General features: G+C 40.1%; 3 protein-coding genes across 10 annotated transcripts in view; all 3 read right to left on the bottom strand.

The window, feature by feature from the left end:
• Window positions 1-15,507, bottom strand: part of arhgef12b (Rho guanine nucleotide exchange factor (GEF) 12b) — a 53,072-nt gene extending 37,565 nt beyond the window's left edge. For 2 of the 4 annotated variants that reach the window (XM_053484715.1, XM_053484716.1), the window contains exon 1: window positions 14,108-15,507. In XM_053484715.1, coding sequence (XP_053340690.1) covers window positions 14,108-14,139 — 32 coding nt within the window. In that variant the 5' untranslated portion in view covers window positions 14,140-15,507. Of the gene's footprint in view, window positions 1-12,352; window positions 12,380-14,107 lie in introns of those variants that run through there. The other 2 variants (XM_053484713.1, XM_053484712.1) reach the window with 2 other exon arrangements.
• Window positions 15,508-17,676: 2,169 nt separating this feature from the next.
• Window positions 17,677-19,540, bottom strand: tlcd5b (TLC domain containing 5b). Of its 2 annotated transcripts, none has more exons than XM_053485834.1 (3): window positions 19,333-19,540; window positions 18,997-19,194; window positions 17,677-18,248 (listed from the first exon to the last, which is right to left on the bottom strand). In XM_053485834.1, the coding sequence occupies exons 2-3, from the start codon at window positions 19,187-19,189 to the stop codon at window positions 17,725-17,727; spliced, it is 717 nt and encodes a 238-aa protein (XP_053341809.1). In that variant the 5' UTR covers window positions 19,190-19,194; window positions 19,333-19,540; the 3' UTR covers window positions 17,677-17,724. The 2 variants fall into 2 exon arrangements, with proteins under 2 accessions (XP_053341809.1, XP_053341808.1); XM_053485833.1 differs by having other exon boundaries at window positions 18,997-19,191.
• A 2,987-nt stretch (window positions 19,541-22,527) lies between these two features.
• mcama (melanoma cell adhesion molecule a) overlaps window positions 22,528-25,274 on the bottom strand; it is a 47,740-nt gene continuing 44,993 nt past the window's right edge. Inside the window, exons 14-16 of one of the 4 annotated variants that reach the window (XM_053486011.1) lie at window positions 25,019-25,148; window positions 24,787-24,910; window positions 22,528-24,494 (exon numbers count right to left, since the gene is read on the bottom strand). In XM_053486011.1, the coding sequence (XP_053341986.1) occupies window positions 24,492-24,494; window positions 24,787-24,910; window positions 25,019-25,148 (257 nt within the window). In that variant the 3' untranslated portion in view covers window positions 22,528-24,491. The remainder of the gene's footprint in view (window positions 24,495-24,786; window positions 24,911-25,018; window positions 25,149-25,274) is intronic. The other 3 variants (XM_053486009.1, XM_053486012.1, XM_053486010.1) reach the window with 3 other exon arrangements.

The following is a 25,274-nucleotide window of genomic DNA, read 5'->3' as shown; positions in this document are numbered from 1 at the left end:
AGATGATCCTAAAGCGGTATCTGCACTGTCGTTACCGGATGAAAACATTACGAAATGTTGATTTTATGAGAATATCGACTTAACCCATGCACTGGCACTGAACACGTAGCGACTATAGCAAACAAAGCAGCATTGCTTTCTATCTAGGAAACCTATTATACTTATTCATCAGTCTGTAACTGAAAGCAATGTGAAAAGTCACCTTGTAACGGCAAACACACAGGTCGAGAGTATTAAGAATGTTAACATATGCCATGGATTATAGTTATAGAAAATATGAAATTATTCCTATCATACCGAGATTCTATTTTAAACCTTTTGACAATGTCCTGATCATGAATTTCACTCTGTACCGTTTCAATGCTTTTGGACATGACCACCACCCCTAAGCACTAGTTCGAATGTTCCAACAGAGCAGGATGTTGTGCGGAAGGTGGAGCAGGGCGGGGCCGTCTTCAAGCGTCTTATCGTCCTCGCCGGGGCAGATGCAACCAGCTGTGCCCAGTAGTGATAGCCATCAGGGGCGTGCTTCTTGTTGAGACTCGCTCCACTGGCCGGGACAAAGATGGAAAGCAACACTCGGGAGGGACAGATCGAGGAGGGAAGGAAACGGGGAAGGACGAAATGAGGCACGCTGAAATTAGGTGGGTCGGGTCCAGGTGCACTGTCTCCAGCGAGAAGTGTACAAAAAAAAATGGTCAGCTGCATAAACTGACCTAATAAGTCTGGCGTTGTCCGATGTAGAGCCTTTTCGACTGTAAAAATTAAAGACGTTTGGACCAAACTTTGACAGCGGCGCCAAGGCATACATGGGTTTTACCACACCACCTGAGAATATACAAGCCTGATCAAGCATCCTATTTATTTCTAGTCTAATTAAAACATTGTTTTGGCCAGGATTCCCAGAAACCGCTCACTTTGGCAGAATATAACCCAAAATCATGACTTCACCCAAATGCTTTGAGTATTATCTGATCTATCCGATTCCAAAAAAAGCCTCCCGCCGCCAACAAATCATCGGCGTTTATAAAAATTAAGCTGAACAATTAGAAGTTTCACAAGGTACACTCGAACTATGAATTAAATCCACTTGACCCGAGGTGGGCGCTCAATATCTCTCTAGACGCGAGTCTAGACACTGTAAACCTTCATCACGCATGGCATGTGTCGTCGATGCCAAAATATGCTGCTATACACTACATACAAATCAGAAAACGGGTTGGACAGGAATGACGAAGAAAGAAAGAAAATGTCTTGGAGTGGTGGTGGTGGGGAGGGCAGGACTAGGCTCCTCCCACCTTTGCTCATGCTGGTATCACCAACTAACACGATGCTACTAAAGGTCAAATTTTTTGTTGCCGTCTAAATTATCATCTTAAGGCTATTGTGTTCTCTTGCAATAATTGTTAGACATGAAAAAAAAAGTAGACAGCTTTGTTAACGAATTAACAGCAACGTGTTGATGGATGGAGCGCTCAGATTCACCCTCAGATTTCCACTGAAATAAACTCTGAGCTCAGAGCGGCTTGGTGAACTGCTCTGCCAAGCCATTACACAATACTTCCCAATAATCCTGAGGTCTTCACATCAAGTATTTACACTTAGTCGGTTAATCAGTTAAATATGCGTTGGCTACAGAGAATCCCGTCTCCTCGCGGTGTTTAGAGCATCTCTGGTGTAAAAACCATCTGCTTGGAGTAAAAAGCAGCGAGTCGAAACTTTGTTTTCCCCCTGAATACGATCTCCACCTTCGCAAAAGCTTTATAGAGGTTAGCACGCTGGAGACTGTGAGTCACTTCAGCCTCGTACAAATATAATTTCTGTTGAATTCAACCGAAGACAAGGAAGAACGTGTGGCTGTAATTGCACTGCAAATATTTTAGCACTGGATTTGAAAAAATGAAAAATATATATATATATATCCCCATTTCATCTGTTCATGTAGACCATCCAAATGATACCGTATCGGGACATTAATAAAGCATTAATAATAGTTATTAAATCTCTACGAGAAATACGGTCATAAAAATAATGGTATAAAAAATTTATCAACGCCTTCCGACTTATTGTGATCAAGAAATTAAAGGCGCCTTACAGAAAAACACATGGGTAAAGCAAGAGGTGTCCCATGCAAATAATCCTGCTATAACAGTACATAGGAAAACATTAGCTGGCATAATTTGGCAAATAGTCTAGTCTTCCTTTGTACTAATTTAAATGCCGAAAACAGCCATTAAAATGGCAAAAAAAAAACTATTTTAAAAAGGGTAAAATTTTAGTAGAACTGGTTTAAGAATCCTTCAATACATCATTAAAACCTGGAAGGATAGTGCTGAACTGTCAACTCTGTGGAAGAAATGAGGTCAGAAAAAAGAAAAAAAAATCATGGATGAAGATCACTTAAACACTTGGTGAAGCTGCATGGTTAAATAAAAAAAAAAAAAAAGCAAAAACCATAGCTATGGTTTTATTTATTTATTTATTTATATATATTTTTTTGGATGGGGGTTCCCTGATTTTCTCCCTACTTTAGTCGTGGCCAAGTCCTCCCCATCACTAGGGGGCTCCCACATTCAGGCCACTACTACCACTCAGTCGGGAGGGCCAAAGACTATCACATGTTTCCTCCGAACCACGTGCTGTCAGCCCACTGCATCTTTTCGAACCGCGTGCTCACGCACCGTTGGTGGTGGAGTAACACACTCGGAGGGCAGCGCAATCCGCTCCCTTCACTTGCGCGAGCTCACAGACGCTCCTGATTGGCTGTAGAGCCGTGATTAATGTGGGAGCACTAAGTACCTCTCATTGCTCCCCTCTGAGAGAGCTCGGCCAATCAGCTCTCTCTAGGCCTCCAGCTGTGAGAGGTTACAGCATCACCCGGGGATCGAACTCGCGTCCTTGACCCTGTTCGGATCGGAATTTAAAAGGTTAAAATGATATCTCCGTTGTATCGGATATGTTTCAGAGTCTTGTTGGTGCTTTTAAAAGGATTGCGTACACTCTCCACTTCTCATCACAGCAGCAATAACCAACATGTATGTGGAAGAAGGCAGACAGTGTGTTCATTCAGCTATGTTACTTTGTCTTGTGAACAAGCATGGGCGAACACACACCTTAAGGCTGACTCATGCTTCCGCGTCAAGTTTACGCCCGAGGTCTCTCAGAGCCGCGTGCTCTATATTGCACCCTACGGCGCAGCCTGACGTGAACCTCCTCAGAAATGTAACTACAAGTCGCGGCGACGCTGACTCTTGGATTGTTCTGTCTGGAAGCGTCACATTTCTGTCTGTCCTATTTCTCATGTTGCAGCAATTAAAAAAAAAAAAAAAAAAAGTGACAGTTGCTCACCATCTATTAGCTCCAAAAAGATTTCAGTTTTAGTCTTTGTTATTTGTATTACACAAAACATAAATAGTTAAATAAATAAATAAAACAAAACGGAGGGGCACAAAAACCCCTCAGTCCACTATATGTTTGGCGGTGTAATTGCATAACGATACAATTGCAAAAGTTAAAATGGTCACAAAGCCGTAGGGCATTTGCGCAACTTAGAAGCATAAATCTGGACTTGCACAGGACTATGGGCGTGGTCCGTTTCAGGATGACTCCCTCTCTCCAGCACAATTCCATACACATTAGCTGTTCTGGGAACGCATGGTGTTTTTTTTTTTCCTCTTCAATTTGTCACCTATTTTTGAGCTGATCCAGAAACGGCGCTGCCAACTTAACGTCCAACTACGACGACAACCATGAGAAACTCAAATCTGACCCGAGGTCAGCACGTCTTCTGCTCTGCGGTTCACTCATCGGATCCTTCCGCTAGCCCGGGCATGACGCAGTCAGAACAGGAAGGCGTGCCAAGCAAAGGTCTGCTGCCAAGACAAGGATGGGAATACTTCTGCAGATTTACTGGTAGTTTCCATAGTGACGCAGCTGGAAGAGCAAACGGGCCGAGCTCCAAGTGCAAATCCAAAAAGCCAACCCGCTCCCTTCAAAAGCCATTTCCTTCTTCTTCTTCTTAAAGAGGACCATCACACGGTCCTTGTCAGCACACTTGCTGTTTGTGAAGTGCAAGAAGCGGCACACAGATGTATCACTAATAGGCAGGATATTAACCCTGGGTTAAAATCTGGGCTTACTTATTAAACGGACATTAACACTCAGACAGACATTAACGCTGATGCAGTGTCTAAAAACTCTGTGGATGACTAATCCCTTTGAACTGTGAGTTTTGGAAGCTTTGCATGAATAACTACTGATTTGCAATAAAAAAAAAAGTTGTGGTTTCAAGCTGTAATTGAAAACAGTTGCACGTATTCTACGCTCGGTTTCAGTGCTGCTAGCTACTAAGGTGAAATTCTCCAGTAAAGGATGATGTTTTCCACCAAAACGAGTCGTTAACTAATGTGGAAAAGGAAGTGAGCAACAGAACGAGTCTAAATAATGATGAAAACAAGATAAGTCCAATTTTTGATTTAGCTGCAAGCAACGATGAGCGGGCCCACGCACCCTGCGCCATCACCACCCAGGTACACCAAAAAGACACCGGGCACAGTGGACACATGTATTTAAAGGGGACATACCAAAACCATTATGGCATAATTTTAGAAAAAAAGGGGGAAATTTTATGTTTGTTGTTGGTGTTTCCCGGCATGTTTAGTTCTTCAAAAAGCCCCAGACACTGATCAAAAAAGCTCACACTATGATGTCACTTAATATAATGCCGCACAAAGTTATTAACCACTTTCAAGCCCCAAATTGAGGCATTATCACAGCTGACCTGTTTGAGATATCAAAAATCCCTCTACAATTTTGCTTTCCCAAATATCTTGAGATCACATGAAAATTGGCACACTGATTAGAATCAGCTGCCAGGTCTTTGCAAGTTTTTAAGCAACATAAGACTCCCAAAAAGCCCAAAAAGTTGGGGGAAAAATAATCCTTAGGAAAACAACAGGGCCCTTCAAACACTATGATAACATAAGGATTATGTCATAGTGCTTGGGCCCTAAGTCACACACTATGACGGCATGGGGCTGATGTAATAGTGCTTGGGCTTTAAATATATTTATAATTAATATAATACTGTATATGGAGGATTAGTATATAGTATGTTAAAGACTGGCCAAATATATTAGCTAGAGATAAATAAACCCTTAAAACCCAAGCAGCACGTATCCCTTGCAGCATTACAGCAATGGATAATAATTGAAATATAAATAATAATAAAATATGCTTATACATAAATATATTACTTTTTTTTTTAAACATAAATTTTTACTGACACCAAAATATGAAAACTAAGTCTCAAAAATGTAAAATTTCATATATGACAATAATAATAATAAATGTATAATAATAAATATCCTTACAACAACTATAAAACACATGATCTTATAAATCTGAGCTATTTCTTTGCACATGTGACCCATTAAATACATATATTTATTTATTTTGGCTCAGTTGTGTGTGCATATTTGGTTAAAATTAACTACTGTAGAATTCAGTTTACCATACTGCCTAAGGTCGTGCTGAAAAAAAGGATTCGTCACTCTATACTGCACAACCTTGACCACTATATAAATGTATTAAAACATAAGTAATGCAAAAATGTTTTTTAGGGATGACAAACGGTGTAATGTTTGTACACCTTAATGTACTTATTTCTCTATTTCTTACACTTCAAATAAAAGTTGCTGAGATAAGAGTTAGTAGGTTGGATCTCTGAAACATGAAATTAATAGAAATATTAAATAAATAAAAATATTGTGTTAAAGGTCATATGTATACTTGTTTTGTTGTTCCTCTGGCTACCACATCATGTGTATTTCATACTTGTTTAGTTATTTAAAGTAGAGTTAAAGTAGTTTTAGCATTGATCAGAATATAAACCCACTTATTTATCCCCACATTTATGGTTCGTTCGGCATAAAAACCTGACTAACCTCTCCTTAACTACTGCCGCCTGCAAAAACTTTCTGCATCTTATCTCTCCCTCAATAAAAACTCTTCATCTCGCTTAAACAATTTTAACCCCTAAAACACATTATTAAAAATCCTCATGTAAAGTCAAAAAGCTTTTTTTAAGCCAGTATCGCAGGTATTTATGATCTCATTTCTTCCATCGCCGTGCTCACTGAGGTGTGGTCCACTACTAGGACAGGCTTCTGTCTGCACGACACGCCGAGGCATGTCCAAAAGCACAACGCTCTCCGGTTTTATTAAGCAGTCCGAGTTATCACAGAGACCGAAACTGCTTCGTGCCGCTTGGAAACCGTGAGATACCAAAACCTGGCACCGTCTCAGGACGACGGCGAGCCGTGGATCAACCTGCCAGTTCGGATCCCATGTGCCAGATATGCTAAAATCAACTTATAATGATAGACAAAAAAAAAACTAACACAAAGGAAGTGATGTCAGTGCTTCAGATAATCTCACTACTGTAGTGTTATCTTCATCTTGGCATGCCCTTGTGTTTTTTTTAATCTGTCTCTCTTTCTCTCTCTCACACACACACCCCTTACTCAATGTCAGCCACTGAGACAGAAAGTAAATGCTAAGGTGGCCATCAGCTGACCATTATCATGACGAGAAGGTTTGATCTCACAAAATCGGTTTACACTGAGAAGTGTTTGATATTCTGTACGCCAAATTGTAAAGCTCTCGTTTTTTTTGTTTGTTTTTTTAACTGTATATCCCTTTGTTTTACTTCTGGTCGAAAAACGTTCTATTGTCTATGCAAATTTTACCGGCATTTACTGCCAGGGAAACGCCCCATTATCGCCACGCTCCTTCGCCCAAGCAGACGTGTCCTCATGAGCACCGAAAAACAACAATGCACTACACCGTTCCATAAGAACCTGCTGAATACAATTAGTAGTAAATTCAAGCAAAGATGTGAATATGTACGTACGCACATGCGGTCTCACACGCGCGCAAAGATAAAGAGTCTTTAGCATGAGCTGCCCTTTACTGATAAGGTTTCCATGCACGTGCAAAACTGTACATGAATTTCTACCAGATTATGCAGATTCTTTCTTCTCGCTTCAGGGGGAAAAAACAAAGCGCCGGTGCAACATAACAGGTCAAACTGGAATACAAGCCATCTGTCGCAGCCAAGTCGGATATACTTCGGTCAACAAATCAATTCCACTGTCGTGCTTATATAGCGGGACGAGAACAGTAGTCTGAGCGTATCGCAACTTAGAACATTTTCGAAGTGAATAAATAAATTGCCCCATCCTTAGTAACTAGGATAAATATAAAAGTTGGTTATACTTGGGTACAACCAGCGACAGTGCATTTCATCTCGACTCTAAATCAAAATACGTTGACTGAGGTCTGTTGCGTTTGTTTTGATGTTTTTGAGTCTCTCAAATGTTAATAATCCTAAAAAATCTGAAGGTCTAATTTTTAAAAGGAAGGGAAAAAAATTCAAAGGCAAAAAAAAAAAAAATAAATAAATCAAAGGGTTTAATAGCAACCCATTAGGGTAACTAAAATGACCAAAGGGAGAATTTTACATAATTGGACCTTTTCAAAAGTTTGGATCGGGTAAGAGTTCACCCAGGTTGACGTAAAAACCCTTAAAATAAGTCTTTCAAAAGGAGACATGGCTCAAATCTTTGGTTTTGTAAATGAAGTGATGGGCTCAAACGGTTATGGCTTTGGGTTGCTGATTGGAAGGTCGGGGGTTCAAGACCCATCACCGCCAAGCTGCCACTGTTAAGCCCTTGAGCAACAACCTTAACCCGGTCTGCTCCAAGGGTGCTGTATCTTGGCTGACCTCATGCTCTGACCCCAGCTTCTTAAGTGGGAAATGCAAGAAAAAAAGTCATTTCCTTGATCCTTTCCTTTTTCAGTCATATTTTGGTAAAATGGTCGTCTATAATCCTACTGGTCGTGTGCTCTAAACGAAATCGTGATACTTATAGAATTAGGACCGGAGTATCGTGATATCATCGTATCAGGTCCTCGCTGATGATTACCATCCGTAATTGCACCTGTGTTAAAACTAAATGATTTATGTCTATGACTATCTGTAAATTCTTTTTGTGGTTTAATCTTGTTTATTCTCGAACACACATCAGTGCGAGTTACCAAGCCTGTTTACGGTCCTGCAGCTAACGCTAACATTGGACTGAACTACGGGAGTTTTAGAATTACTTTGGATTATGTTTAACATTAAATGTCCAAGATTTACAAAATAATAAATTTTATATTTAAATTTTTTATTATTATTATTATGTATTTAATGTCTATATAATAAAGTTAGCAATAATATTGCACTTGCTTGCTACATTTATAGAATTTAAAACTAACCAGTGAATTTTCACGACTACCACATTTCCTGTCTAAATGCTTCCAAGAACATTCGTAGTCGAATACATTCAATAATAAAATAAGGACTTGCTTCTGTCCAATAACCTATTCATAGCTGCAAATCTGTTTTTAATAATCATTCATTGTCGATTTGTTAACCATCAAAAATATTTATCAACAGCAGTCTTTGGCAGGGTGTAACCAACTGTAACCAACGTAACCACGGTTTGAAACTGGGCTGGGTCCGTCACACACACTCGGCAACGCTGCTTCCTTGTGCCTAGAGTGCGTTCAAAATGAATGTGATGCGGGACCGCGTCAGACCTGCCAGGCGAGCTTATTTCGAGCTCGAGTGTCACGATAACACAAGCCTGTTATTACAGTGGGAGGCTCCGGTCCACTACAGCTCTGAGTCACGGAAAGACGAGCCAGGGTTACGCGTGGAACATAATGACGAGCCCCAGGAGTGACAAATCTCTTCAGTTATCCTCTGCAGAATCTGATTACATCGTGTTATAAAGTGTTATCAGAGCTGTGCGACACTGCTGCATGGAAACCCCTTTCTTTTCCCACCATGCTTTGCTGGTGGCCTGCTGCTCTCTCTGACAGGACGGGACGGGCTGTTGGCTCAGCTTGGCTGACAGACATTGTTTATCAGTGATGTCACCACTTCCCGGGAGGCGAGGCAGAGGAGGAGGAGGAGGGGGCATTAAACAGATCAGAGAACTGTGGGGCGTCCCTGTGCGGTTTCTCGGCTCCCTTTATCTTCGACTCCCTGCTGCATCATAACATTCAGTTAAAAAGGGGGGAACAAAAACAGAAAAAAAAAAGTGCACATCAGTCTATAAATGTGCTGTAAACATTTAACAATCCTCAGCATGTTTTTCTTTTCTTTCTTTAAACCAGCTGAACAGGTGAAGCAGCAGCACGGCGCACGTGAACCCGCAACCTTAGCGTGTGTTTTTCCACTTTCCATGAGAACCGCGCTGCTAGGAGTATGTACAAAACACACCAACACACCGCTCAGTGGTCATGACTCATGGCCTGCGACGTTCCCGCTTTCTTTTCTAGCGCTGCTGCTGACAAGGAGTTTCTTCGGCGTTGCCAGGGAGACACTTCTGTCAGTCTTGTTTTTAGTTATAATTGATGTATACAAGTAGTTAAAGATATAGCTCTCATTTTCGACAACTTAACCTTTAAACAACGCGATTTATTACACGTTAAGTGTTCAAAAACCAACAAAACATAGCAGCAGCGCTGCGATCTATTACAGAAAAAAAAATAAATTACACAACAGAATAATAAATAGCGTAATTTCCCAAAGCTGTCAGGATTTATTCCCCGCATTACTTGAAAAGGAGAAAAGAAAAAAAAACTCTCTTAGATTGAAGCGGCTTGGCAGGCAGATTGGACTCCTTCCATCGTCCTGTGTTCCATCAAACAGTAGTCTGTTAAAAGTCTGTTGATGAGCGAACATGTGCTGGAAAACTGAGAGATAAATAAGAGCCATTTGGTTCGTGTTTGGCTCACGTGAGCGGCCTGCTCGCTGAAGACTTCATGGCACTAGTTTTTACAGGCCTGAGAGCTCTCCAGGAGCCTTAAAAACCCAATCAGCAACAGAAAGGGGGGGGGGGTGAATAGAAAGAAAGAAAAACACCACCACATAAATCACATCTGCTACTCACATCTTTTTCTGCTTTAAAATGTAGAAAAGAAATTCTTCCAAACATTCATCTGAACTCTGAAGTTATACAAAGCGCCTTGCTGTTGATGGTTTAACCGAAGAATTCACAACATTAAGACATCAAACTGAAAAAAAAAGCTAAATCTGAGGTGGCGTTCGAGTCAAACTGGGACTTCTGAATAACCATGAAAGGGGGGGAGGGACTCACTTTCTCTATATATAATCCTCTGCTATATAGTATATATATGAACTGACTCTAAAAGTCTCACTAGCCCTTGGACACCACTTTCAAGGAAAGAAAAAGTTCTCTCAGTAGGCCAAAGTCTTAAACGCTGGCCTCTCAGGAACTCCTTTAACGACCCAAACCAGTGGAGCGAGGTCAGGACTGTACGAGGGATGTGGCAAGCCGAGTTCCTGTAACATACAAGTTGTGTTGATTGATTGTGCGTACAGTTCGCACAGACAGACGCACCTCCTGCGCAAGTTAGCCGTCAATTTTTAAGGATCAGGCGTTCGACTCGCTAAATGTTTCACGAGAACAAACACACCGGGCTTCGAGACACGTCAGCCGGGATCGGCATTCACGGACGTATGGCCTCCTTTAAAACATGTGCGCTATTCAAATGTTTTATGCAAATGCAGCTGAGAGTCTGGTCACTGTACTGCGCTTGAAGGCTTCTGTAAAAGTCTATCAGTTACTTTTACATCATGTGGAAGACGCCCTTATTCAGAGCGACTTTTTCTCTCATTATACATCTGAACAGTTGAAGATTGTGGTGGTAGGATCTGATCCTAGGACCTTCCGATCAGTAGTTGAACACCTTAACCGCTGAGCTACCTCAGTTTTACGCCTTCATTCACCAGAAATTGAATTACAAGTTCTGGTTTGACTTGACTATTGTATATAGTGCAAACACTAGCATTTATTCAGCGACACGGGCAGACAGGAAGGTCACAACATGATTTTTTTTAGTAAATGGGAAACAATTCCACTAAAAAAAAGGGAAAAAAAGGAGACAATAGCACGAGAGAGAGAGAGAGAGGTTATAAAAACAGGACACTAAGATAGTGCAGGGGGGAATTCCGAATGCTGAAATGTAGTACAAAAATTCTCTCTTACAGGTAAACTTTCGTATCAGTCCTGCTTGTTATGTTTGCTCCTGCAATACTGAGACTACCTAGTGACCAGTCATGCTCGTCAGCATTTTTCTTTTCTTCCAACAACAGTTACAGAAAGAGCTTGCGCTGTCAGACAAGCTGTCGCGTAGAATTACATCACGAGCTGAACCTCAGGCTCTCAGAGTCTGTAAAGGACGTGCGGCTGCCTGAGAAACACCGAGGAATAAAAATAGACACGAAAGCTTTATGGTGTGATGAGAACGAAATTAGACTGATCATCATCATCATCAGTCATAATACAGACCAAGAAATTACCTTTGTTAGTCTCGCAAAATTCACACCACAAGCACAAACATTTCGAGGCCAAAGACACCTGCACGTGTTTAGACACAACTCCTATCTCTAGGCAGATTACACAAGCTTATAGAAGATAAGGCGACAAAGCTGTCTGGTTTGCGCAGCACGCTTTGGAGCATAAGGACCGGCGAGTCTAAACGCCTGACTCATCCACATCCCGAGGTTATCGAGATAAAACCCTGACTGTTTGAGTGCATCTATAAACTCTCTCCAAACTGTGATTTAATGGTCACGTCATGCAGCGTGGTGTAGTAAACAGTATGAGTCTGCTGCATCCGTCAAGCGTCCTGGCGTAAACAGAGACGAAAAATTTGTCTACGTTTATATGTTAATTGATCAATTCCGTCAAAAGAACACGAGTATGTTCTTTACGACAAACCTCAAATACATTCGTGAACACAAATTGCTCAACCCAAACCATAAATTACAGTAAGCCCATGCTGCCATTCTGTTTCGCTGTAACCTATAATGTACTCCTCATTACCAGAGCAAATGAGACGTAATGCCGTCTCGTCGAGTCACGGCTGACTCAAGACGCTATGCGACACCTGTTCTTCTCCTCCTTTGCCTCAACAGGTGACTCATTGGAGCGCAATGCGGCTCAGGCTGTGGAAACCACTCAGCTGTTCCACGCCTGCTCAGTCAACCCCGAAGCTACACAGGAAACGTAATGTCATATGCTCAAGCACAAATTCAACACGTTTTATCTATCTACATTACAAATTTCCAAGTAGCTCAACCCAAAAAGTAAGAACAAAACAAGCCAGAATTCCTGTTCCGAAGAAAATCAAAAATAAACATACAAAAACAAATCAAGATTTTTAAAAAGTTACAAAATCACAGACTTAAGCGGCGGACAAAAAATTCAACCTGATCGTAATCCAGCGTCTCAGGCCAACATGAGTCCAGGGCAGATCTGTATCAGATCGGTGCATCACAACACTAAACCTGTCCCTATCCTCACACACACACCTTTAAAGCACACTCCTCAGGGACGTCCTACCAGTGATGCGTGTATAGTCCAAACTGTTGGTACGAGACTGCATCCAGGCAGCTGGTGTATTACATAAGGACTAACATACTACTGCAGTGTGTTCTGTTACAAGCATGTTTTATGTCCACATCCAGTAATGGTTCTGGACACAAACCCTGAAAAATGCGCCTTAATCCGGGTTGCCATCTATGCCCACTTTTTAAAAAAAAATAAAAAAATACACAACTATATACAGCTTCTAAAGCTAACCAGTGCTTTACACGTTATGTAAGATTATTAAACATCATACAAGGCAAACTGCACCAACTGCCCGAGCAGCTTATACTCTTCGTAGACGCCAATAATATATGCTACTTCCTTCCAAGCTTTGTTTTTTTTTTATAACGTCTCCATAGACACTTAACGAGAGCTTGTACACGAGATGTTCAAGTCAAACCAGGACTTGTGGTGAATAAAGGTGTAAAACCATTGGAAAATATTTTGTTTGTTCTTATTTTTTTTTATTTTATTTTTTTTATTTGTTTTTAAAGGCATCCATATGTCCATAAATAATGATCCCCAGCGAGGGAGCTTGGAGCCCACTGCAAGCGTTCCCATGAACATTTAGCTAATGGAACGCCCGTTTCTTGAAAATTGACATAACTTGTCGCCAAAATGTGGAAAAATACATCTGCCTCTGGAAACTGTACACACAATCCAGTTGCACATCACAGAAACTCAGCTGGGAGTTATTCCCACATTCCCTTGTACAGTCCTGACCCAGACCTCACTCCAAGCCATTTCCACAAGTTTGAACCATTAAAGGAGTTCCTGGGAGGCCGTGATTTCAGACATGAAGCAAGCAGCCTGATTATGTTTTTTCAGCATACTGAGAAAAAAGTCCTACCTTAATGGGGTCCAAGCACTAGTGAAACACTGGGGTAAGTGTATTAGTGTAGCAGAGGATTATATTCTTTTTTTTTTATTATTGTGCACAATCCAAAGTCCCCGTTTGACTTGAATGCCCCTTCCACAATGAAAAAATTATCATTGTTTGAAATTTAAGAACTAACTACAGGTTATGTAAGAATGTAAAAACTAAAATATAAGACCAAACGCACTCTAGGACTTGGTTAAAAGTTTTGATTTTCTCCAAATTTAAACAGAACTAAAAAAATCGATGATAAAAGAGGAAAAGTTTTCATTTGTTGCTGTGGAGGAAAACAGGTTACGTGTAGTACAAATGTGCAGAAAAACAATGTGTCAGCCATTGCTTGTCTGGGAATGAAAACACAAAACATAATAAAACAGTTTAAACTGTAAATCCAGATTAATTGAAGGTGTGAACACAAAGTCCACATAGAATCATTCTGTTATTAGAGAACATATATACATCGTATACAAAAATATAAAATAACATAGTAACCCTAATGCACTGAGAGTGTGTGTGTGTTTTGATGTATGTGCAAATGAAGTGATTGTTTTGCAGCGTTCACACTAGATCACATTTGAACTGGATTAAATAGTGCAACATGTAGTGCTTGCAGTAGCGCAGACAAAACAAACCCCAAAAAGTGAGGCAGTGAGTGAATAAGTGAATGAAGTAGTTAGTGAATAATAATGAATGGATGAATAATAATTAAAATAAATACCTGTCAGCTATCGTGGACTGTGAGCCGCTCATTGGGCTTCCGTTCTTTGCTTGTTTTTTTTTCCTTCGGCGTTTATCCAACTAGCATTTTACTGAGGTAAAACACTCGTGTGTGTTCCAAAAGGTTATTTATTCCCAAAAACCATGAAGGAGGGGGGGAAAGTCTGTCAGGAATGGCGAGTGGGAAAAAGGTGCCTATGCTAAGCTAAGTGAGTTTACATGAGGCGACTCCAACGCATCTCTCTCTCTGTCATTTGCAGTATTGTCGCAAAATCCTGGGAAATTATTCCGAAAAACATTCAGCAGGTTGGAAACAACACGGAATTATGAATGTTCAGCAAAAAAAAACAAGCATACTATATCTCTCTCTCTCCTCCACTCAAGAGAATGCCTCAGCACTCATTACACAGCTCCAAGGACTAAAAAGTCGAGTCCAAGCTTGAAAAACTCGTATTTTTTCGATTTTGTTTCCACTCATCAAATGTTTTGTGTTTTAACACAAGCGGTGTCCGAGTGAACAAACCAAAATGGTCGGAAACGTTACCCTGTAGCCCCCCAAAGCGTGTTTGTGTCCCGTAATGTCGCCCCGCGGGCAGCAGTGTGAACGCTCACTTCGGTGGGGAAAGGAAACAAAGTATCGCGTCATTAGCGTTCGGACGGAAAACAAAGTAACTGTGTGTGTGTAACGTTGTTTCGGGGATCCGTTTGATTTAACGGGACACTTTTTTTCCTTTTCTTTTCGTCCTTCAGCAGGAATGTTGTTAGCCCGTGGAGCTGGGGATCATTCGCGGGTTCAAAACATCCGCCGTGCCCGAGGTTTCATTGTAACTCCGTGTGAAGCGGCTTTAAACTTTCCGACATTTCCCCTTCTCATCAACGTTTAACACGCTTTGATGTCTCACACACAAAAAGAACACGGCGACGGTTGAGTTAATTCAGAAATTCATTTAAAAAAAAAAAAGAAAGAAGGAAAAACACTCCGACTTTTTTTTTTGTACGAGTGTGAAGAAAAAGACACGTTTACAAAAATGTTAGTTTAACACCGAAACATTTCTCCTCCACCACAAACCAATTCCGTGTTTTTTTTAACCCGCGGAAACCGTAAACTTCGGCTTAGTCATTTTAGTCCTCTCCTTCCCCTCCTTGTCTCCATGTTTTTCCCAAATTCAGTAGTTTTTTTTTTTCTCCTCTTCCGTCCAAAATGCACTCTTTGGAAATCCTATCTCGTAGAAACGCAAAGACGGAGATCCCTCATATGATGGCACGCAAGTCAGATTTCCTATAGAGTCTAATTAAAATCCAGTAAAGAAATCTGTTTAAAAAAAAATCCGTATATTCCCAGACTTTCGGCAAAATTAGATAGACGGATTCCTACGCGCTGGAAACGCACCACTCCCTCGGTTTTTTTTTTTTTTTTTTTGAGGGGGGGAAGTGGAGATCCTTCCGCAGTTGCACATGTGGTGCTGTTAGTCCCTATTCCTCCACACTTCACTCTCACACACACTCACACTCCACCAGCTCCATTTTCACACGCTAACTTAATTAAAAAGAATATTATTATTATTATTATTATTATTATTATCATTCCCTTCGTTGACATAACTTTTTTCAAAACATTTCATTACAGCTGTACGGTATTTACATGAAACTTCATCCATCCATCTAGGAACCACTGTAGTGGGGACTATTGTAATTATTCCTAAACTATTTTCCCAAACTCCCGTCAACAATCGCACATTCACACACTACGGGCAAGTTGGGAACGCCGATTACCCTAATCTGCATGTCTTTGGACTGTGGGAGGAAACCGGAGCACCCGGAGGGAACCCGCCAAGCTCGGACAGGGAGAACATGCAAATTCCATGCACACAGACCCCGAGGCGGGAATCGAACCTGTACCCTGGAGGTGCAAGGCGACAGTGCTGAGCACTACACCACCATGCCGCCATTTGCATACAAGGATCTAGATTAAGAGCGGTGTGAGAAGCGGCAGCGAATTGACTACACACTCCTTTCACAGGATCTGCACATGGCATCAGGTGGGTGGTTCTGCAGGATGCTTAGTAAAACTTAGTGGCTAATCTGTATATACTGTATAAAACAGAAATTTTGTTTAGCCTGCCCCCGGTGGCCAGTGTTTGAGTGGCTGGTGCAGCGGGCGGCACTGGTAGCATGCAGGCAAGATGTTTAGTAAAACATAGGCCGAGGTCGAAGGTATGGAAACCATAGATCACACTCCAGAGCTCTGTATATAGATAAAACAGAAAGAATTCCTTGCTGGGCGGTGGGCGGTGTTCATGGCGTTTGCAAAGGTAGTTGCATCATGGGCGTGTCAGATGTGTTCTTTACTGAATGTAACAGTCTCCTCATCATCATCACCATCATCATCATCATCAACTTTGAATTTATATTGTGACATAACATTAGACATTATAATTTTTATCATCTTTTATGTCATACTGTGAAATAATAATATACCTGCTGAAACATTAGAGCAGCGTGCAGTGATGCAGCGAATTGACCAGACACTCCATTCGCGTGTACTAGGAGTCGCGGGTACCCTCCAGTATATACTATTCTTATGATTAGAACTCAGCTTATATAGTGTTTTGAATTGGGTAACCCTATTATAGAGTTTTACATCAAACTTTTAAGGGTCCTTAGAGCGGGTCACCTGAAGCAGGCTATTAATTAAGCCATTTTAATAACTAAACTTAAATACTATTTTATTTACAACACACAGACAACTTAATAAATTGTTTATCATTAAAATGTAACCAAAATGCTATAAACAAATATGGATTTTATTTATTTTTCTAATGTACAAGCTACAAAACAGGTCTATATTCTTGTCAGTTGAAATGAAAACAATCCAAATATAAATAAAGAGAGGGCCGTATAATGGCTGACCCTGCGATCTACCCCCAGCCTAATGACAACAAGCTGGAATATGTGAAAAATAAAGAATTTCACTGTGTAGAAATTTATATGTGATGAATAAAGCCTCCACATAAAGAAGTCTGGATTTTATTTCTTTTTTATGTACAAAATAAAACACTGGTCTTTATTCAGTATTTTTAAATTTAACGCTTAAACTATTATGTGTTATTATTATTATTATTATTATTATTATTATTATTATTATTATTAGACAAAGCTCTGTATTAATATGTTGGTTTAGTTCATTATTTTCATTCAGAGTTTATTTCGAGGACATTACCGCCACCTGCTGGTTGGCTTTATGTAGTGTTACACATATGCTTTAAAACAAATTAAAAACAAATTAAATGGTGTGTGTATGAGAGAGAAAGAGAGAGAGAGAGACGGAAGTGACGTAATGTTCGACTAACCCCTCATGGCTACTCTTTTTTGCTTTTTTTTCAACATTATTTCATTTAAAAACACAGTTTATTTCACAAAAAAATGCCAAAAATGTTCTTGTAAGCTTGTAAGATTATTTTCTTAGTATATTAATTTTATACAGTTATACATCTAATTAAAGATTCTGGATAAAGTAATCATTTAACATTTTGTGAAAAAGTAAAGTAAAAGCAAACAGCCTTTACTTCAAGTTATAAAAGAATTTAAAATGGCCGTTGAATCATTATCATTATTTTACTAACGAGTATGTCCATTAGAATCATTAATCTTCCCTCGGTTCTGCCATCGCCTGTACTTGGCACGGGTTTTTCTACAAGCAAAGCACGTAATGTCCACCATAAAGACACAGGACAGGGCGTAGATGGCCACCCCACCCAGCTTCATGACCAGTTTGGGCTTGGGAGACGCCAGCTCACAGTAGAGCATGCGGCCACCGACGCCAATCCGCACGGAAGCGAAGAATGTGATGAAGAGGAGGTCGACGAGGTCACCACACAAGCTGTCGTAGCGTCCCATCTGCTTGAGAAACCAGCGGGCCTGCAGGAGGGGATTGGTGATTTCGCTGCCGAAGAGCACTGCACATGCCTCGATGCCGGATTCGCCCATTCCCAGAGCGCACATAATGCCCAGGATGCTTAGGGTGTGATGGGCCAGCATAACAGGACCCTCTGTACGGAAGTACACACACCAGGCCATGTCAAAGAGGAAGTAGCCCAGACTGAGAAGCATGGCTAGGATCTGGAGAGGGGTGTTTTCCGAGCCTGGGGATGAGAGGAAGGAAGAATAGAGCCTGAGGATACATCCTGACGTTTATTTTCATGCTTAACTGGTCGCTTGAGAGGAGACGGTTTGAAGTTGCTGTGGTAAACATCGTTGGATGTTTGCCAGGAAAATCTAATCCCTGTTGGTTTCTCAATCTGGCGTGTACAGAACAAGCTTCCTACATGCTAAGTCAATGTTTCTCAACTCTGTTCCTGGGAGCACAAACACCTCCCAACACACCCGATTCAACTAAGAGAGAGTTTCCTAATTAGGTCATGAGAAGAAATGTTTCAGATGAAAGCCAATGTGATAGAAATACTGTATATACTTGGAGTGACTAATAGAAGTTATAAGGAGATTCTGGGATTCAAAGAAATCAACAATTCAATCTTACATTGGAGATTTTTAAACCTCTTCATCTTGGTCAGTGTTAAGTTAGATCACAGAACCTATCTTAGGAACACTGGTCATGAGGTGCTCCATCTTGGATGGGATGCTGGTCTACTGCATTGGTCCACTCACACTCACATATCAAAACCAAGTATCTGTATGTTTTTAGACAGTGAACTCTCAAAGATTCCATGTAGAATCTTGTGCTATAGCGTACCTTCCATATGGTTTACAACTTTAGAAATCCATAATTATTATCCAACCAATCAACATCTTTTATTTTTAGGAACGTTCCATAGATTTGGATGTTCTGGAAAGTTGAGGCTCCACTTCAATCTCTAAGGACTGATGACTCACCTGCGTGTGTGAATGGCCACGGCCCATCGACAAACCCGATGTAGGCAGTTAGCAAAACTATGAGGACACCATGGAGCAGGGTGATGAGTCTGCAGTTCCACTCAGCATCACACTTTCTGTTCACGTGACGCAGCAGAATGTACAGAAGAAGCCAGCCAATAAGGCTGCAGCTTGTCTCGACTAAAAATAACATCACTGCTGAGGCAAAGAACAGAGAAACACAATAAATGACATACTATTTGCCCATCTGTCCCACAAGCAAGTCTATTCTTTTCAAATATGTTCTATACTAGGTTTGAAGACATCTCCTCAGAGTTTATAATCCACAGGTTTTACCTTAGCCTTAAGAAAATCCCACCTTCTGCTGCATTAAACATTTGGCTATTGCTTCTCACCAATCTTCTCCAAAACACACACTTCCTATCCTGGCTCTCTGCTGGAGGCCTGTCTAATCAGACAAGAATAGTATTATTATATCTTAATATTTCCATGACAGCTCCAAAGTGCAACCTCATTTCCTCGCTTGCTTCTATGTCTCCTCCCTGGGTCCGCGAGCATCCTGAGCTTCTTAAGGGATTAGTGTTACAGTATTCAAGCACCAAAACTAGATGGAGCCATTCTACTATTGGCCCAATGGCCTGAGAGGTCAGAGGAGGAGAGCAGCGTGATGTCTTACGTCCTCCAACATACAGTTAGACCATGTCTGGGAGTAAATGGTGTCTGAAAAGAAGAAGCACTGTATTTAAAAGCAAATATGTGTGAGATGGTTAGGGTTAAGTTGAGGTTCATGCCTTCAAACTAATTCTTTAAACTTTCTACACATTTGGGCTGAGATCAGGTTGAAACATCTTATCATAAAAGATCGAGGTTCTTCTGTTCAAGGGTTCAAAAGGATGCTTTTGTTCATTTTGGTCAAATTTGTGCATGAACGAAAATTTTTTAACTGACATTTAAAATCTATACATTATAATGTATAATATTCTCTATTTCCCATAACATGCATTACCGGAAGTCCTACCATGGTCGTAAAATGGGAATAAATTCAATGGAATTAACCATTGGCATCTAGGTTCCTAGATTAAATGATGGATTACATGCATTAATTAAGTACAAGGTCAGGGTGTGTTTAAAATTGCACACCAACTAAGCACACATACAAGAGCGCCACCTATTGCAAAGGATCCAGAAGTGCAGGTAAGATACTAATTTTTTCACTCACTCACTCACTTCTTTGTTTGGTTTATTTATTTATTCCAAAAACAGTAAAAAAAAATTGTATATATAAATAGTATAGTAATCAAAGCTTACAAATAAATGGAAAAACTCATTATATGTGCCCTCTGTGCCCGGTGTCTTTCCGGTGTGCCCGGGTGGTGATTGTGCCGGGTGCTTGGGCCCGCTCATCGATGCTTGTAACTATATTTATTTTTAGATAAATGATATTTTTTAAATTATAAATTAATATATTTATATTCATCCATCTATGAATCTCTATGGAACGTGGAGGCCAACTGTAACCACTGTATTTATTTTCATTTCACAACCATGCTAGGATCTCCGATTAATATTCACACACGCATTCACACACTACGGGCAATTTGGGAACGGCAGTTAGCCTAATCTGCATGTCTTTAGACTGTGGGAGAAAACCGGAGTACCCGCAGGAAACCCACCAAGCATGAGGAGAACATGCAAACTCCATGTACACAGACCCGAGGTGGGAATGGAACCCAGGACTTGGAGGTGCCTGTAGGTGACAGTACTACCCGCTACACTACCGTGACACCATTATATGTACTATTGTGTGATTCATGTGATTATGACGTCACAAGAGCAAATGGTTTGTTTTCCAGTTGATTAAAATTGCGAAAATGAAAAATAATAATAATTCTAATAATAATAATAAAAAAATATTTTTATTAAAAACTAAAATAAGTTTTTAAAAGTAATTTTGTTATTGTTATGCAAAAGTACAATAAAGTCTGTAGATGTAGATTTCAAAGTGTATGTTTAAATGGTCTGTCTGGGTTGTACAACCTGTAGGGGGCACTGTTCCCCCTCTGAAACTTAAACTGAGTTACTTACACTACATTTCTAAGGTACAATAAGGATATGATTTTTTTTTTTAGATGTCTTATCACTACCCTTCAGAATAAAGCACAGGCTTGAGACCTCCTTAAAATGCACCAAAGAGCACCTCACTGATTGTAGTACTGTTCCTGATCCTGATTATTTGGGCTTTCTCTGTAATACATCCATAAATAATGAGAACTGTGATTAGGAAACTTCTTATGAAAATGAGAAATTTTACCATGGCTCTGTGAGCAGACATTTTATACACAAAGAAACTCTATTTGTGTTATTTGAAGTTTTTCCCTACTCGCCATCGTCCTCATCCAAGAGGAAACGGTGGATCATTAAACTGCAGTTATGAGCTGAATCACTCACAAAATCCACACATTACACTTCACACTCCACCCATGAAAATGGAGTTTAAATTAAGCCTGTGCTGTATTCCAGACCTCATAGGGCCAGACCATATGGGATGTAGGGTGTGTTCGCCATACAAGATTACGTACAATTCCCTGACTAAACGCATATAACTTCCTTATCGGTGAGGTTGATTAACCTTATTCATCTATGGCTTGTTTTTTTCGCATCTTTAGGCATTCTGTAGTTGCGACACTAATTGGAGCTTCAAAGCAAATCGAGTTTATTTTTATGCACTCCTGTTAAGAAGTTGTTTCTATAGTGACCGCCTCTTAGCCTGATAATAAGCAAAATTGCTCCAGTATCCATGGCTGAATTACTGTCATTCACACTTGTCTCAAATATATCTAACTCAGATATACAGTAGGTCTCATTATATATAGTCTTGGTCTAGACTGAGAGTTTCGAAAAACAATCTTAAATGTGTGTCTTCTATTCTATATATCTAACTCAGATATACAGTAGGTCTCATTATATATGGTCTTGGTCTAGACTGAGAGTTTCGAAAAACAATCTTAAATGTGTGTCTTCTATTCTCATACACAAAAGTTTGACACACTGTAATCCCTTTATAGAAAAAACAACGTGGAGCAATGCACAAATGAAGCAAATTAGTTAAGACATAGCTTGCCTTTAAAAAGCAATTTGATGGTTTTTGGTCTACATCCAGGTTTCCACCTCCGATTTAGATGATTTTGAATTTTGACTTAATGGTTATTGCTTGCACCTTCTGGGTCCGGGTTTAATTCCCGACTCGGTACTCCGTGCTTGGTGGGTTTCCCCCGGGTACTCAGGTTTCCTCCCAAAGTCCAAAGACATGCCGATTAGGCTAACTAGTGTGCCCAAATGCCCTGTGATTGATTGGCACCCAATGCAGGGTGTACCCTAAGTCTCCTGGGATAGGCTCAAGCCCCACCCCCACCCCACCCCCGCGACCCTGTATAGAAGATAAAACGCTATAGACAATGTGTGATGAGACGACTTGTCTTCAATCTAATAAAAAAAATCTGTACCTTACTTAAAAAAAAAGAGCCAAACTGATTTTAAAGTGTAACGTATCTTTATTTGGTATTGTTTTATGCAAAAAAAGAAAAGAAAAAAAATTACAGTGTATCAAAAAACACAAGCATCAAATCACGTTCTTAATTTACACACACATAAGCAGAACTAGAACATTACTAGAAAAACAAGGAACCACACGGATGAACAGGTTTATATATACACACTTGTCTCGCCGAGCCGCGCAGATGAGCCGCGAGACGCCGTGTCACGAAATTTAGTAGTCTACGAGGATGTTTGATTGGTTGAAAGTATTCAGAGAATTTAAAACATGTTTTTATAGCGGTTTGCTTTTTACTTTGGTGAAATGTGTGCTGGAGTTAAGACAAGTTTGAGTTACACAATTCGAGCCAATTTATAACTTTGTGCATTCCAATTATAATAGGATGCGAGGCCAAAATAAAGCATGTGATCCATCAGATGAACAAATCGTCCAACAATGGATAGATGGAAAACTTTTTTTAATGACTGTTTATATTTTTACCAAAAAAAAATCATGTGCTAACTTTATATTAACTTTGACCTTTGCATTGGTGTCCAAAAAATTTATAAACATTTGAAGACATCCACATACTGTATATAGCAGTTACATAACTTTTTTGCCAAAAATCAAAGGTACAATTTTGCTTTCATACAATTTAAATTGCTTTGGAAATTTTTCTATTTTTGTTAGACTAGCTAACAATTAAGGGCTGGCAAATTAGTCTTAAAACACCATTTTGTAACATGAACAATGACATGAGTCTCGGATTTCAACAAATAACCACAAATCATAAGCGGAACAAGAATCTGAATAATGAATCTTATTCAATTCAGACTTACAGTATTATAGGCCAGTATAAGAGGTCAAACCCTGGCTGGAGGTGAATAAACCTATACACAACATCCTGTCTTATAAAATCCCACGACTCATCCAACTGGTTTGAAAAGAGAAACACAAACTCGTGAAATCACCTTTTCTTTTAAACAAGCACACACACAAAAAAACTTAGAAAACCTGCCTTAAAAAAAGAAGTGTAACAGTGTCTCAGTGTGACAAACATGAACAATCAGACGCTGCAGCTGATCAACGTGAGGCAGAGAAAAAGAGGGCGTCGTGAATCCCCTCGGCAGTCAAAACACAGCTACAGTTTAGTCTGGTGACGATATTTACAAAAGCAGTAGTCTCTTTGATCGAAGAAAAACAAACCTCAAAAGTGGCGACTGGCTCTAGGGTTTATTGGTCAGTACGATAAACGGCTTCTCTGCTCATTGGCTAAGAGGACTGGACGTAATTAGACTGTACGCGAGCAGAATTTGAGGTCACTATCTGGTCACCATCATGAAACGAACGAGAACTATGCGGTCCTAATAAAAAAAGGAAAGATTATCGAGGAATGTGATTATTTCTTGTACTTGTCTTGGCCTGGTCCAACTTGTTGTAATGATGTAGTGTTTAAAGAAATACTGTTTGACAAAGTGTATTTTTTTTTAATGAAAATACACTACAGATATTTTTGATTTTTTATCTCACTGGTGTATTCCATAGATCAGGGAAGAATTTCAATTTGTTTTATGGTTCCACTTAACCTTGCTAAATATTATATATACTATATACAAGTTTTATAAAGGTCATACATTGAAACAATGTGACACTGAATTCCTCAGGTGGTTGAGAATTAAACAGAAACAAAATTAAAGTGTTTTGGCCCCCCTCAAAAAAAATAAGTATAGAAAAGACTGGTATGGCTAAACGAGCTTGATTAGGTTCAATATGGCCAATCGGGAACACCAGAGCTCGTAAATGGACATTTTTCTTTTTTTACGAAAGGCAGCTGTTCCAGCAGATGTTATTCGTGTCCGTGTAACTCGTCTTCGTTGGGTTGATAAGCGGACAGTGAGTGGGCTTCAGGTGGCATCTTCTGTCCTTGTTTTTTTTTTGCATCATTTGTGCAGGTCGGTGTACTTTACTCCATGAGAAACACAATGAGAAAGGAAAATAAGTGAGATACAAATAGTGACTCTTACATCAAGTCAACCGAGCTAGAAGTACAATAAATTAACTGCACCATATCTCTGCCCATTATTATTTATTATTAATTAATATGGCCAGTGAATTAAATAGCAGACCAGGGTTCAGACCTGAGATTCTGAGGAACAGTCCATAGAGTCACAGTCCGCAATACTTATTGAGAAGGACAATAAACACTGGTAATAAAAACTGAATTAAAGTTATTGGGTGCCTACAGTTTCTCCATCTACCTCATTGTCTGGAGCTTTGCCGTTGCCATTGACGCCCTTCAGTAGTACCGACTTTTCTGTCTTCTGCATCTTCTCTGCCTTCATCTCCACCACGATGTTATCTTTGTTGGTCGTCTCTTTGCTGTTGTACACATTAACGCTGTACAGGTTAACATCCGATCGCAAGCACTAGACAGACCTCGATGAATGCAAAATCTGCGAATCAGCTTAAAGTGAGTAAACAGGAACTTACATCACTTGTTTGCTGGAACGTCCACAGAGCAGCTTGCCCTTCTTATACAGGAAGTACACGACGCTGCCCAAGATGGCCAAGAGAAGAAGGCTGACGATTATGACTACGATTATCAAGCCGCTGTTATCGACTGGAGGAACAGAGAACAACAGTGTGACTGCTCACATTGTCAAAACTCAACAACCTCACAACGTCAACAAGTCACAATAACTCCAGTCCACTGATATTTTTTTTAAGTATGAACAATTGACCTTTT

The sequence above is a fragment of the Clarias gariepinus genome, chromosome 24, assembly GCF_024256425.1.
Source record: "Clarias gariepinus isolate MV-2021 ecotype Netherlands chromosome 24, CGAR_prim_01v2, whole genome shotgun sequence".
Classification (NCBI taxonomy): Eukaryota; Metazoa; Chordata; class Actinopteri; order Siluriformes; family Clariidae; genus Clarias; species Clarias gariepinus.
Note: the sequence above shows the minus strand (reverse complement) of the source record. Positions and strands in the feature narration are given on the sequence as shown.

What these genes read in the sequence shown, in the direction of transcription:
- tlcd5b (XM_053485834.1), bottom strand. Translation starts at nt 19,189, where the DNA reads ATGTTATTTTTAGTCGAGACAAGCTGCAGCCTTATTGGCTGGCTTCTT. An exon ending in GTGGCCATTCACACACGCAG is followed by an intron (nt 18,249 to 18,996) that starts GTGAGTCATCAG and finishes TCTCATCCCCAG; the next exon opens with GCTCGGAAAACACCCCTCTC.